Source organism: Lissotriton helveticus, chromosome 6 (assembly GCF_964261635.1).
Source record: "Lissotriton helveticus chromosome 6, aLisHel1.1, whole genome shotgun sequence".
In the NCBI taxonomy this organism is placed as follows: Eukaryota; Metazoa; Chordata; class Amphibia; order Caudata; family Salamandridae; genus Lissotriton; species Lissotriton helveticus.
In genome coordinates this window covers 1,233,364,460-1,233,377,109 of record NC_136067.1, presented here as the reverse complement: position 1 = coordinate 1,233,377,109, position 12,650 = coordinate 1,233,364,460, and the positions used below count along the sequence as shown (strand labels likewise).

The window sequence follows — 12,650 nt, the reverse complement described above, 5'->3', positions numbered from 1 at the left end:
CATTCAGAGCGTGGGCGATCTTGAGAGGTGCTCCTGCGATTCTCGCTGCGAGGAGTTATTCCTGATTGTCCTGAGGAAGTTGTCAACCTGTTGCCCGTTGGTGAAAAAGTGCTGTTTGCCCTGGTGTGTAACTCTCAAGCGAGCCAGGTACAGTAGAGCGTATTCGATTTACCCCTTACGGAATCTTTGCTTGGCTGGCAGAAATTTGCATCTCTCCTCCTGAACAGCAGCTGTGAAATCTGGGTAGATTGTGAATTCATTACCGTCATAATGTAAAGTCTTTTTGTCCTTGGCAAGTTTCAGAGCAACATCGCGGTCGCGATAATTAAGGAGGCGGGCAACAATTGGGCGTGGATTGCTTCCAGGGAGAGGCCTGGGGCCTAAAGAGCGATGTGCACGCTCCATGATCAGCTGGTTGGAAAAGGCCTCAGCGCAGAAGGTATCGTGCAGCAAACGTTCAATGAATTCCTCCATGTGCCCAGTGTTTGTACTCTCTGGGATCCCAATGACGTGAATATTGTTGCGCCTGCTGCGCGCCTCCAAATCCTCATATTTGGCTGCAATTACCTTGAGAAGTATGTCCATTTGCACTAGTTGTTGCTTCACTTGGGTCGTGGCGTCCTCCTTATCTGAGATCCGCTTCTCCGCCTCTTTGATCTGCTCGTCATGCTTGTGAACTTTCAGGACTATGAAGTCCATGCGGCTATTCATGGAGTCCATTTTACTGGAGATGTCTGCGAGACTGTGTTGCATGGCGAGTAGGAGATTTTTTTACTTCGTCCACCTGGGGGGCCGGTGGCGCCTGCGCTTGCTCTACCACAGGCTGCTCCGGGTCGTCAGAGCTGGAGCGTGTGGTGGCCTTTTTGGTGTTAAAAGAGTTTGGACTGACGTACGTCCGTTTTCCGCATGGTATTGAGGTTGTGAGGCGCCAGAGGTAAAGCCCCTGGGTAAGGAGAGTGGAGGTAATGATGCGCCTTCTGACGAATAGATTAACACTATTGAAGCCGCTACCGTCGTCCCTGGGCCAGCTCGAGGCAGATTCTAGGGGGCAACCTTATCGAAGTTCCAGGCACAGGTGTTGAGCAGAGTCTGCGTCTCAGCGGTAGCCTCAAGTTCCTTGTAGCAAGGGCCCGAGGGGTCAAAACAGCACGCTGATGACGGTAGTAACAGGAGAAATGTCCTGTGGACTCAATTGGCAGGTAATGTATGGTCAGACAGCTACGTGGCACAGAAGGGCTGCAGTGTTAGAGAAACCAATGACAGGGCGCATACGGTGAGCCGCTGTTATGGCCGGCCTGGGGATTTCACCTGTTGTAGCAAGGCTTCGGAAAGCGCAGTTCAGCCTACATCGCTATTCCTGTATGCAGCAGGGTATCACTCGCAATCACAGCAGAAAGGTGAGGGTAAGATGTAGGGCTCCCGTGAATGTAGGTGTGCTATCCTGACTTGCAGCCCGAGGGCGCCAGCCACGCGCTATGGCGGCCCGCGTAGTGCAGAAGGCAGCAGGACCGCGGTGGAGGCCGCAGCATAATGACGTGTAGAGGTCGTAAATTCTGCCACCCACCACAAGCGCGGCGCCGCCGGAAGGAAGGGTTGAAGACTCAATGCCTAGGCAGCTCCACGGGTACAGTTACATTATTCCGGCATGTGGGTCTCCAATCGGTGGGAGTCGGATGATGCCCACAAGCCGTGTGGGATCCACAGTGCTCGCCTACCCGCACCTGCCGGCGATGTCTCTAGCCAGGCGGCTCATTCAGTCCGCGCCCAGCGCACTCTGCCGCTCCGCAACGTCCCACAGCTTCAAAGGGGGCAGATCTTAGGACCGGAGCGGGGCATCTACTGCAGGTACTCACGGCAGGCACTTTCACCAAGACTGGTGCGTGGATTACCAAGATGAATCATGACGCCAAGCACCAAGAGCTTCACAGGCGTGCGGCCATCTAGGTCGTGCGCCACCTAGCGCCCCAGCACAACAATAGTTTACTACCATCTTTCCTGGCAAGCTGGTGCTTCGGTATCTGGCATAATTTCTACCAAAGATGGTATCTTTCAATGCAGGGCAGGTCATTACACCCCCCCCCCCCATTTTCTTCTATCTGCCACATCCCTCTAAGAAGAATGACGGGCTACACCTTTTGGACCTCAGTTTTTATCGATTGGACTAAGGAGCACTGAGGGGGATGACTATCTTTTTGTGCTTAGAAGTACAAGTCCAAATATTGATCATTCTTCTCTGCATAAAAAAGTTCTATGCCTTGGCTGAAAGTGAGTCTCTTAAGGACCTTTGGGGGCCATTCCACCACACCTAAGGCTGCCACTTTAGCCTTTGTAATGGTTATTTAGCACTGGAGGTCTGCCAGGTAGCTACATGGGTGTCCATCCACACTTGCACCAGGAATTACTGCCTTGACTCTCAGGACTTCAGGGAGGGCCATTTTGACCACTCAGTTCTGCAGGATCTCTTAGTGTGAAGTTCACTTATTTCAAACTTTACCCTTTGGAAGGTAATGCTTTGATATCAGTTCAAACGGTGAGGACTCTGTAGTACGAAGCATCCATCAGAAGAACAATTTATTTACCTTTTAGTAATGCTCTTTCTGTTGAATACTCTATCTAACTGCAGCCACCGTGTGTCCATTCTGTGGGGTTGACTTCTAGGTATTAATAAGGTTCCATGTTAGATGCTCCACACTGTCAGGGTTCTCAATCGGTTAATGATGCTTTGCGTCTAAAACTGTGGAGGTGGGAGAAGGCCTCTATGGAAGACTGATGGTGCAACCTTTTGACACGCTGGAGCAGTTGCTGGCAGAAATGTATTTGGATCCACTCTTCCCCCTGTGGAAAATTCAGAAGGTGAAAAAACAGGAGTTAAATAGAGTATCTACTGTAAGGGATGTTGCCAAAGGTAGGCAACTAACTTTTTCTATTGTGCATATGTGAATCCGTGCATTACTTAGAAGGGCACATAGGTGCATGCTTGCTTATGTGTTCGTAAGCATGCATTCATGCATGAATCTAGTTCTATGAGCATGGATGCTAGTAGTTCTGAACGTCTGGATTTCATGGTGTCTATTATGCTTGTTGCGCTCTGTTAGAATAGATGTCTTTAGTCGAGCCTGTCTGCATGTGATCATGGATTTTTAATATGCTTGCTTACGGATGCATATCTCTTTGTGCATTAACTAGACAAAAATCAACCCCAATTGTTTTTCAGTCTTTTAGTTTTGAGTTGAATTTAGACGGTTCCATTCTTCCTCACAATAGAGAAACACACATTTGCCTCTAAATTGCTTGTTTTATAGACTGCTGTAGAGCAGTTGAAATAAAAAAAAGCTAGAGCTTTGAGTTTGATGACTTGTTCTTCTAACTCTTTTCTTTATTTCTTCTTTCAGGAGGTAGATGAGTTTTTTGAGCAAGAAAAGGTTTTCCTTGTGAACTATTACAACAGAATAAAGGATGCAAATGCCAAAGCGGATAAAATGACACGATCCCACCGAAGTAAATACATTTGGTTTTAGATTACTCATAAAATTATTAGAAGTTGCTGTTGAAAACTAAATGTTAGTCTCATGATGTGCGTTGACACTGTTTGATCACTATTATAATTCTGCTTCATCTGTTGAGTTTCCAAACTGACTAATGGAAAATCTTGATCTTATTAAGAATAAGGTGGAGAACGTTCTATACTATTTTTTTTCCTCATTATGGAGCCAATGGAAAAAATAAGTCTTACATAGTGGTAACAGTAAATGAGCAACTTATGGACATAATGGATGGGCAAGCATCTAATAATTCGAATTTTCGCACTTCTTACTTGGCAAATCATCTTCGCTTGACTTGAGCCTCAGAATCTCTTGCTGTTTGAGAGAACACATTTTCCCCATGGCCTGAGTAGCTTTATGAAACAGAGGATCTGAAGAAAGGTGGCAAGTGATGAATTAGATGTTCATCTTTCCTTTGTAAACAGTTAAACATACTTTATGATCCTGCATTGGAGAAGCCGGTTTTAGATACCAACGAATAATCCAATGTAGAATAATTCTTGTATCTCTCAAAAGTGACTTTTCCCATGATGGGTATGTTGGATCTATAGACGAATCCTGTTTAGAAGTGAAGCATACAACCAATTGAAAGCATTTACTCTGCTTCCTTACAAGGTAACTACTTCTCATAAGTGCACTGCAAACATTCTTTTACCCTCTTTGTGAAAATGGGTAAAGGGTATTAGTCTTATTTAGATAGCAGTACACAAATCCATCCCCATTTTTTTCCCAATTGTTTTGAGACCGCTGCCATTGCTAAGAAAATGGCTTCATGTTTATTTTATGTTACATTGATACCTTCTTGTTCCTCTGGGAATGAATTGAAATTATCCTAATTTTCTTTAGCTGAATATGCTTGTGAGTTGTGTGGAGGAGAACATCTGATTTGTTCCCCTATCATATCAGCAGAACCGAATGGAGTATTTGAAATATATTTTACACTTCCCCTCTTTTTACAGCATGTCTAAAATAAAGTGGCCAGACTACAACAGAAACTGAGAACATTTGATTACACGAAGCCCCCAAACTGGAAAGCTCCGGTAGCACAACAAAATTCACCTGTGAAGGTTATGGTTCTGGATTGTTTGACACTGATGACTAAGTTTGTGGAATGCTCTGACTTTAAATCTAAAACTAGAACCTAATTCCACGGTTTTCAGTAAATGTCTTAAAGGTATTTCTCAGACGGTGCTTGGACAACTTGGCCACCACAAGATTCAGCACCCACGAAATAGAACTTAAAGGGACTATATTTCGACCATGCGCTGATAAGGTGAAGGCTGCTCATCTTATCTCTGAACTGTTGAAATAAACGTTCTGTTTGTGGCTTAAATATGCCCTGCCTATACATGTTTTTGTAGCTTTTATTGGGGTTTCCTTAAGTGAGCTTGATAATCGTGCAGGCTCACTGCTGATCATCCATGCTTAGAAAGTCCCCATGACCCTCCAACATAAGGTCCCTGTATAATGTTTGCCCACTTTATGAATAGGATTGGTAGTGCCCCTCCAGCCTAGGTCATGAGGTGATTAGTAGTATTGATGGGCACAAGGCTTTAGTACAGTGGCTCAGTGTTTTTGTTTTTTACTTTACATCTGTGTGGAGACTCCTTGCTGGATCTTCCAAGCAATTGTCTGCCAAGTCCACATAACTTGGGGTCACTTTACTCAATCATGCCTCTGATGTATGCATTTAATAGTACCTGAATAACTCATGCCTAATGGAGACTTGCAGACCATTTTCCTTTGGGAGGCCTATGGGCATCTCACCTGTAATTAATGTAATTACCTGTAAACAAAACAAGTCTCCACTATTACTCATAAGACTCTTCAGCATGTATCCTCAAATTTGAATAACGGCAGCTTCGATTCAATCTATACCCCAGACGCCGAAATCGTGTGATTCGGAGTATAGATTGAGTCGAAAGCTGCCGTTATTCAAATTTGAGGATACATGCTGAAGTCTTATGAGTAATAGTGGAGACTTGTTTTGTTTACCGGAGGATTACAAACGACTGAGTTGTACATAGTGCCTAAATTGTGAGTGCAACAACTATCGTTCTGAGGATGGTCTCGGTGAAATAACTGGGAGAGACCGAAACTTCGACGCTGCTACACCATTTGTGTTTTCATGATGTCATTATAGGAAACCGAATTATTCAGAAGAATATGAACCATTGTTGTATGGCTAATCAAATGTATTGCCCATACATGTGAACAGCTTGTGTAAGATACTACTGTAAAACCGGGTGAACTTTGACAGTAGTAGTTTTGTGTTGTCTTATACAATGTGTTTGAACTGGTGTATTTGTTCCTCAAAAATCGATTTTGATGTGAATATAATGAATTTGACATACGAAAAATGAAAATCTTTTGATATAAATAACTTTGTTTCGCGTCTAGATAATTTATGGGCTCACTTCTGTGACAATCAGTAATTAATAAGTAGTATATTGAATAATTCCTCAAGGTTCACTCTGTTATCGACTAACAATGTATACATCATTTCAGGCATACATTATTATGCATATGGGGGCAGAATACAGACTTTTCTGGACACTGTAGAACAAATGTACATTTTAATCGATATGAGTCTAAGATGCAAGTATAATTTTAAGAGCATTTGTGCTAGTGCAGGAACATGGAGCAATAAAATTTGGATGAGGTTCCAGGAGGTGGGTAGATATATGATGCGAAAACTGGAGATCGTTTTAGTTGGACAAACGAGTGGTGGAGGAAAAGATGAGACCATGGATCAGCTTCACTGCAATAGATTTTTAAGTGGATACAAGATTAGATAGGAAGACATTTAACATATTTAAGCTAGAGGAACATTGACCTATCGCAGCCAGTACAAAGTGGAATTTTGAAATAAGATTCCACATTCGGCATAACCAACCTTAAGTACTGATTATAAGCTACAGAGATCTGGACAGTCTGACCATCTGTAACTCAGTACACCTGCAGTAGTGTTATTAATGTTATGAAAAGGTCCAACAACTTGCCCAATATTTGCGACTGACCTCTCTGAATATCTGCACAAGCTCTCCACATAAAATATCTTAGTTTCTGTCACCTTCATTCCAAATGTCTGTAAACATTGACCCTATAATTAACAGGTTCTTGCTTACCCTGCTTATGACCTTCAAGGCTGCAATCCTGTATTTAGAAACATGCTCAAATCCCCCATTCCATGGAATGTCATAATGTGTGGATTACAGAAATTGCCCTAACTCTTACTGAAATCCACCATAAAAGCAGCAGCATGCCTAACCTTCATTTCCATGCTTCTCCCTCCCTAACTTTGTTGCACCACCCCTTGAGGCACATGTCTTCAAATTGGCTTCAAGGTGCACCTGTGTACCTAGCTACATAACTTCACATGTTAGCAAATGCTGCAGCCTATATAAGGCAAATAAATCTTGCATTTAAAGAATCCATAAAACAAGTCCCCAGCCCAGTCATTATCAGGAAAGTCGGACATTTAATCTGCAATCCATTCTAATTACATGTCTTTCATAAGAAACCTCAAAGCTGGAGTCTTCAAATTAAGATATTCAACTACCATTCCACACAGGAGCCATTCAGGAGTCTTCCAAACCCAAACTAGACCTTTGCTGCTTCCGTGCTGTGCATGTCTGACTCAGTCCCACTTGTATACTAACTGAACTGCACACCTTCCTTAAACTGTAATTGTTTAGGTTGTAGCTACTCACTCACGTGCTTGTTTGATGTTGAATTTAAAGAAAAGTATAGAAAAAGAAACATAAAACTAGTGTGGGCCAAAAAGAGAAATGTTCATGGAATATAAATAAAAAATACAGGAATGGCTTAGACACAAATGGAAAGATTAGAGGAGGAATAAGCTCAAGTGAATAAGGAAAAACAAAGTAACATACATAAAGACATTATTGATAAGCCAGAAGGAAATTTAAGGACACAAAGCAAAGCATGTGATGGTAGGAAGGAAATGTAATTTAGGAGTCATAGCTAAGGTGAATACTGATGTTAAATGAGGCTACGAAGGACCCACTTAAAGAGCATATAAAACGAAGAAATTACAGAGATCCATGTGGAACAAAAATTGGATTAAGGTACATAGCTTAGAACATGGTGAGAGAAGAAAGTGAATCTATGATCAGACAAATCGTAAGGTTTCGGCATTTAAGACTAATCCGGGTAGTAGCCGTTTTGTTTGAGGGAACCAGTACAAACTTCTGTTACAAACCAGTCAGCGTTTTTTGCAGTGTGCTCCCTGTGCAAAGAACTAAATGTCTTCTTTGTGTCTTAACAGATGTCGCTGAAGATTACATACATATTTCAGCTGGCATGACTGGTCTAGCTGCTGAGGAGACTACTGTTGTTAGGAAGTAAGTTCTGGACTGTTAATTGACTTTATATTTTGAACTTAATTTGGTAACCAGATTAACAGGTTTCATTCAGACCGTGGCGCTTGGTCCTTCAAAGAAGGGAATTGTCCATTCTAAACAGAACTTGTCAAATCTCGACATACTGGTCTCAAGGATGATCTTTGTATTTAATGCTGTTACTAACTTGTTTACTAACTTGTCCCAGGGCTTTAGATTATGACATATCCTAGCTGCCGTAACTGAAAGTTTCAATTCTGTTAAGAATTCCAGGGCGAGGATTATGTTTTCTTCCTTCGCTTTATTCCAAACAGCAGCCATTTTATTATCAACCAACATAACAAACTTACAGTCCCAGAAGCACTTGGGAATCAACAGTATCGTCAACCAATCATGAACAGTGTGTCCAAATAAAATTCTTTGTCCTTGTTGAAGCTCCCTCTTTCTTCGCCCAAGTTATGCCACTGCACATTCTACATGTATCCTGTATGGAACAATCAATCCCAAGAAGAGAGAGAGCATAAGTAGCAGGGTCCGTAAAACAACCAACATCTACCATAAACATGACAATTGGCTTTGAACTTGGCAACCCTAAGACAATTAACTAACTGGGCTTTCACACAAGCATGTAATCAATAGAAAGATAGCAGAAAGCAAATTACTTACTACCACGGGAAGAGGAATGAGCTGAGATTTCTCGCCTGGTGGGATAATCCCCACCTCAGAGTCCTTAATGGAATTGAACTTTCCGCTACAACAGTTATGGAATTTTACATTGTGTGTCCGGACCAGAGGCGAAGATTATGCTAGTTCAAAACTTGCTCACCACTAAATGAGCCACATCCAGCACCGGCTTAAAGTGGAGTCTCTTAAAGATGGAATCCGAGGACCAATCTGTCGCATTCATAATGTCCTCTAAAAGGTCGCCGAAACTGAATGTGAACACCAAACGCCATGGAGTCAGTACCAACCTCCTTCATGACCCAGCGGGCTATTGTGGGAGAAGAGACCCCCTTATGCGGTTTTCGGAGTGTGATGAGGAGTTTCCGCTTACCCGGCAGACTAAACTCTTCCATCATTTCCGCATAAGTCTTGAGGCACTATACCACACACAGCTTGGGGACATCAAGGAAAGCTGGATACGTGATACCTTTTGGTATTAGGCTTAGTCTGTCTACCGACAGTAAAAGCGACCTCTTCTGGGGAAAATACTCTACCTGTAATATTGAGTTCTCTCACATCTGAGACCCATCTGCAGGACACCAGGCACAAAAGCATTGTACATTTCGCTGAAAGCTCTCTCCGAGACTGACACCTGTTAGGTTGCCAGGATAGGATTAGGTTAAGGACCTGATTATCACCCAAGGAGCAAAGTGGCGCAATTCCTGGGGAAGGGAAGGACTATTTCCCCAAAGGGGTCTGCATACAAAAGGAATCAACCCAACCGGAGAACCATCAATTTGGACATGTCCTGCTGAAGTAGTGGAACGTAAGGCATTAATCGACCGATAGGCCAGACCATCTGTACCCAGCCTGGATCCAAATTGAGGCACCTGCACTAAATCTGCTCCCACAGAATTTGCATCCCATCACAGACACCAATGCACCCTTCTTTTCTAGGCCTACCTATAACATTTGACCGTACTGTCGGCCCAAGCCTTGGACAAGAGATCTTCAACCTGTCTCGAAAGTCCTGGGTTCTTCCAGCGTCCCCCTGTAATCCGCCATGCCATCAAGCACAGGGAGCCCTCGATCACCATCCGTTGGAGAGTCTGGTCTGGATTCAGGAGAAGAGTCTGGAATATGGGTCGACAAATTCAAAAATCCCAAGAAAGTTCCATTGGAACTGGAAACCAAATTTGAGACCTCCAAATGGGTGAGACTAGACCACCTCTGCCTGTTAGCTCCTGACATGAGCCGGGACCCTGGTGATCATGAGAATGGGGCAGAACGCATAGCCCCTTTCCTAACTCCAATCCTGGAGGAATGCATTATTGGCCATTTCCTGCAGATCTGGTCTCCAGCTGAAGAATCTGACCACTTGATGGTCCAGATGGGTGGCAAACAGGTAAAACAAGAATGGGCCCCACCTTTCCGAGATCTTGGAGAAAACCTGAGGATCCAGCTTCCACAGGTTTGAGTCCTGGAAGTGGCGAGACTGCCAGTCTGCCACTTCGGTTTGCATGACCGGGAAAGGTACTCTGCAGTGACCAATAAGTGATGGTCCAGGCAATACTGCCAACAATTCTTCGTCTGATCGGAAAGTGCTTTGGGTTTGGTCTCTCCTATATGGTTGATGTAGCACACTGCTGACACATTATCCATCTTGAGGAGGATGCAGGGTTGGATCCTTTCCCTGGTCTAACATCGAACTGCAAAGGAGCCGGCGAGGAGCTCCAAGCAATTGATATGTAACTTCTGTTGTGACCATGAGTCTCCTGTGGAGAACTCACCACACCTCATGCCCCAGCCTAACCTGGTGGCGTCTGACTCTATGACTAGGTCTATAGTTGAACCCAAGATTGCTCTCCTGTTCCAGGCCTCCATGTGGGAGAGTTACCAGCCTATTTCCTCCTTCGCTTCACTTGGCCTGGGCATCAACTGAGAGTGAGTGAGACCCTTCCGTAAATTATGTACCTTGAGGCGTTGTAGGGCCCAATAGTGTAGTGGGTCCAGAAATATCACCTGGATGGAGGACAAAAGAAGACCCACCTGATGAGCAATTTGCTGCAGATATGTGTGCTGCCTGGATAGAGTTTGCTGTAGCTCATGGCAGATCTTTGTCACTTTCTGGGACAGAAGGCTCAAGAAGGCTGTGATTGACTCGGTCACGAAACCCAGGAAGGTTGTTCCCGGGAAGGAGTCAGATTTTTCTTTTTCTCGTGGAGTACAAACCCTAGACCTTCCAGAAGGTTCATCGCCATCTGCAGCTGAAGGTACAACTTCCTGGGGGACCGGCTCAGTAACAGGATGTCCTCTAAATAGATTATGAACTGTGTCCCTTTAGCCCAAAGGTGCTCTACAACTGGCTTAAGGATGTTCATAAAGCACCAAGGAGTCGACAATAACCCAAAGGGCAGTGTGGAGAACGCGAACATCTGGTGTTGCCACACAAACTGGAGTAACACATCCGTGGGGAGATGAAACTGGGATTGGCTGCTAGGCATCCTTTAGATCCAGATGCACTTTTCAATCGAAAGGACTCAAGACATCCCATAGGAGTTAAATGCCGTCCATTTTGAAGTGGCGGTAATTTAGCCACTCACTAAACTCCCTGAGGTTGATGACCGGCTTCTGTCTGCCAATCATTTTATCTACCATGAACCGATTGCTGATAATGGAGTGGGGCACGGACATGCAAATGACCCCTTTGTCTAGGAGGGCCCTGACCTCTGCATCTATGAATATGGCATCCTGCAGAGATCATTTTATTTGACAAAGGTGGAACTTTTGTTCAGGGGGAACCATAGAATTCGATCTGGGACCCTCAAACTGTCTGTAAGACCCACGCAGCGGTTGTGTTGTATAACCAAGCTTGGAAATAATTTTCCAGCCAGTCCTTTACTTTTTGTTGGTAAGAAAGTTGAAAACTCACCATTTATTGGAGGGGTCTGCGGCCTGTCTCTTGAAGCAGCCTCTGGCACAGAACCATTGGGCCCCTAGTGGGATAGAATGACGCGAAGCGAGACTGATCCTGTCCCTGGCCATGCTTGAAATCTTGTCCTGTGGAGGGATACTGAGAAGACGAACAGCCGGTCAAGCGGCCTCAGCCATGACCTGCCCCATGGAAAACCCTAGGGTTGAAGATGCTTTTGATGGATGATTGGGCCTTTTCTAGGGACGGGAATGTCGCCACAAACTTCCTCCAACTCCTTGATGAAAGGGTCACCAAAAAGACCACGGTGGGCCTCCTCTTCCGTAGGTGTGCGGTCTCCCAGCTTTGAGCTCACAAGGCACTCTGTGGATGGTGTGCAGTTGGCCTTCCCAAAAAGATGACTGCCTGCTGCATCCTGGAAGGACCTCCGTAGAGATTAGGGACCTAGGAGAATTGGCTTTCTCAGCCATGTCCAAAATCACGGTAAGAGGGCCAACAGCGTCCAGCTGTTGGCCCTCTTACCAATCTTTTAATGACCTTCTTACAATCTTTTAATGACCTTCTTACAATCTTTTAATGACCTTCTTACAATCTTTCAATGACCTTCTTGCAATCTTTCAATGACCTTCTTACAATCTTTCATGAATTTTGCCAGGAAGGTGGTCATCCTTGAGTCTGTCTCTTGGGTAATTGCTTCAAAGCAGGGTGGATACATTCTGTTAGCCTGGGCCAGGAAGGCAATTTTTAGACGATTGAACACATTGTGGTCTGCCCTGGCTTCTCGCCTTCTCTTTTGGGGTAGAATATCTGTGCCCTGGGTAATCTGAGTGTCCCGGTAGCCCCAAAGATGCGAACCCCTGGCACATTCCTGTGCTATCTGCCTTGCGAAAGGTTGTTCCATAGGGCCCATAACCTCCGAGACTGCCCTGTATATAAAAGCATCTACTGCCTCATAAAAGTCGTCGCAGGGACGGAAAGACCGGAGGTCCTCGTCTACATACGTACTCTACAACTTCTGCATTGATAGTTATAACCAAGCAGGCGCAGCGTTGCTTGATATGGCACTCTGGAGCCCAGTAGGATCTATGTGGGGCTAGGGGCTGCACGATTTTTAGGGTCTTCGCCCGGGGACACTCTACCCTTGAGAAT

General features: G+C 44.5%; 1 protein-coding gene across 1 annotated transcript in view; it reads left to right on the top strand.

Annotated features, from left to right (window-relative positions):
* SNX5 (sorting nexin 5) overlaps positions 1-12,650 on the top strand; it is a 351,728-nt gene that overhangs the window by 214,479 nt on the left and 124,599 nt on the right. Inside the window, exons 8-9 of the mRNA XM_078648946.1 lie at positions 3,393-3,498; positions 7,834-7,909. Coding sequence (XP_078505072.1) covers positions 3,393-3,498; positions 7,834-7,909 — 182 coding nt within the window. The remainder of the gene's footprint in view (positions 1-3,392; positions 3,499-7,833; positions 7,910-12,650) is intronic.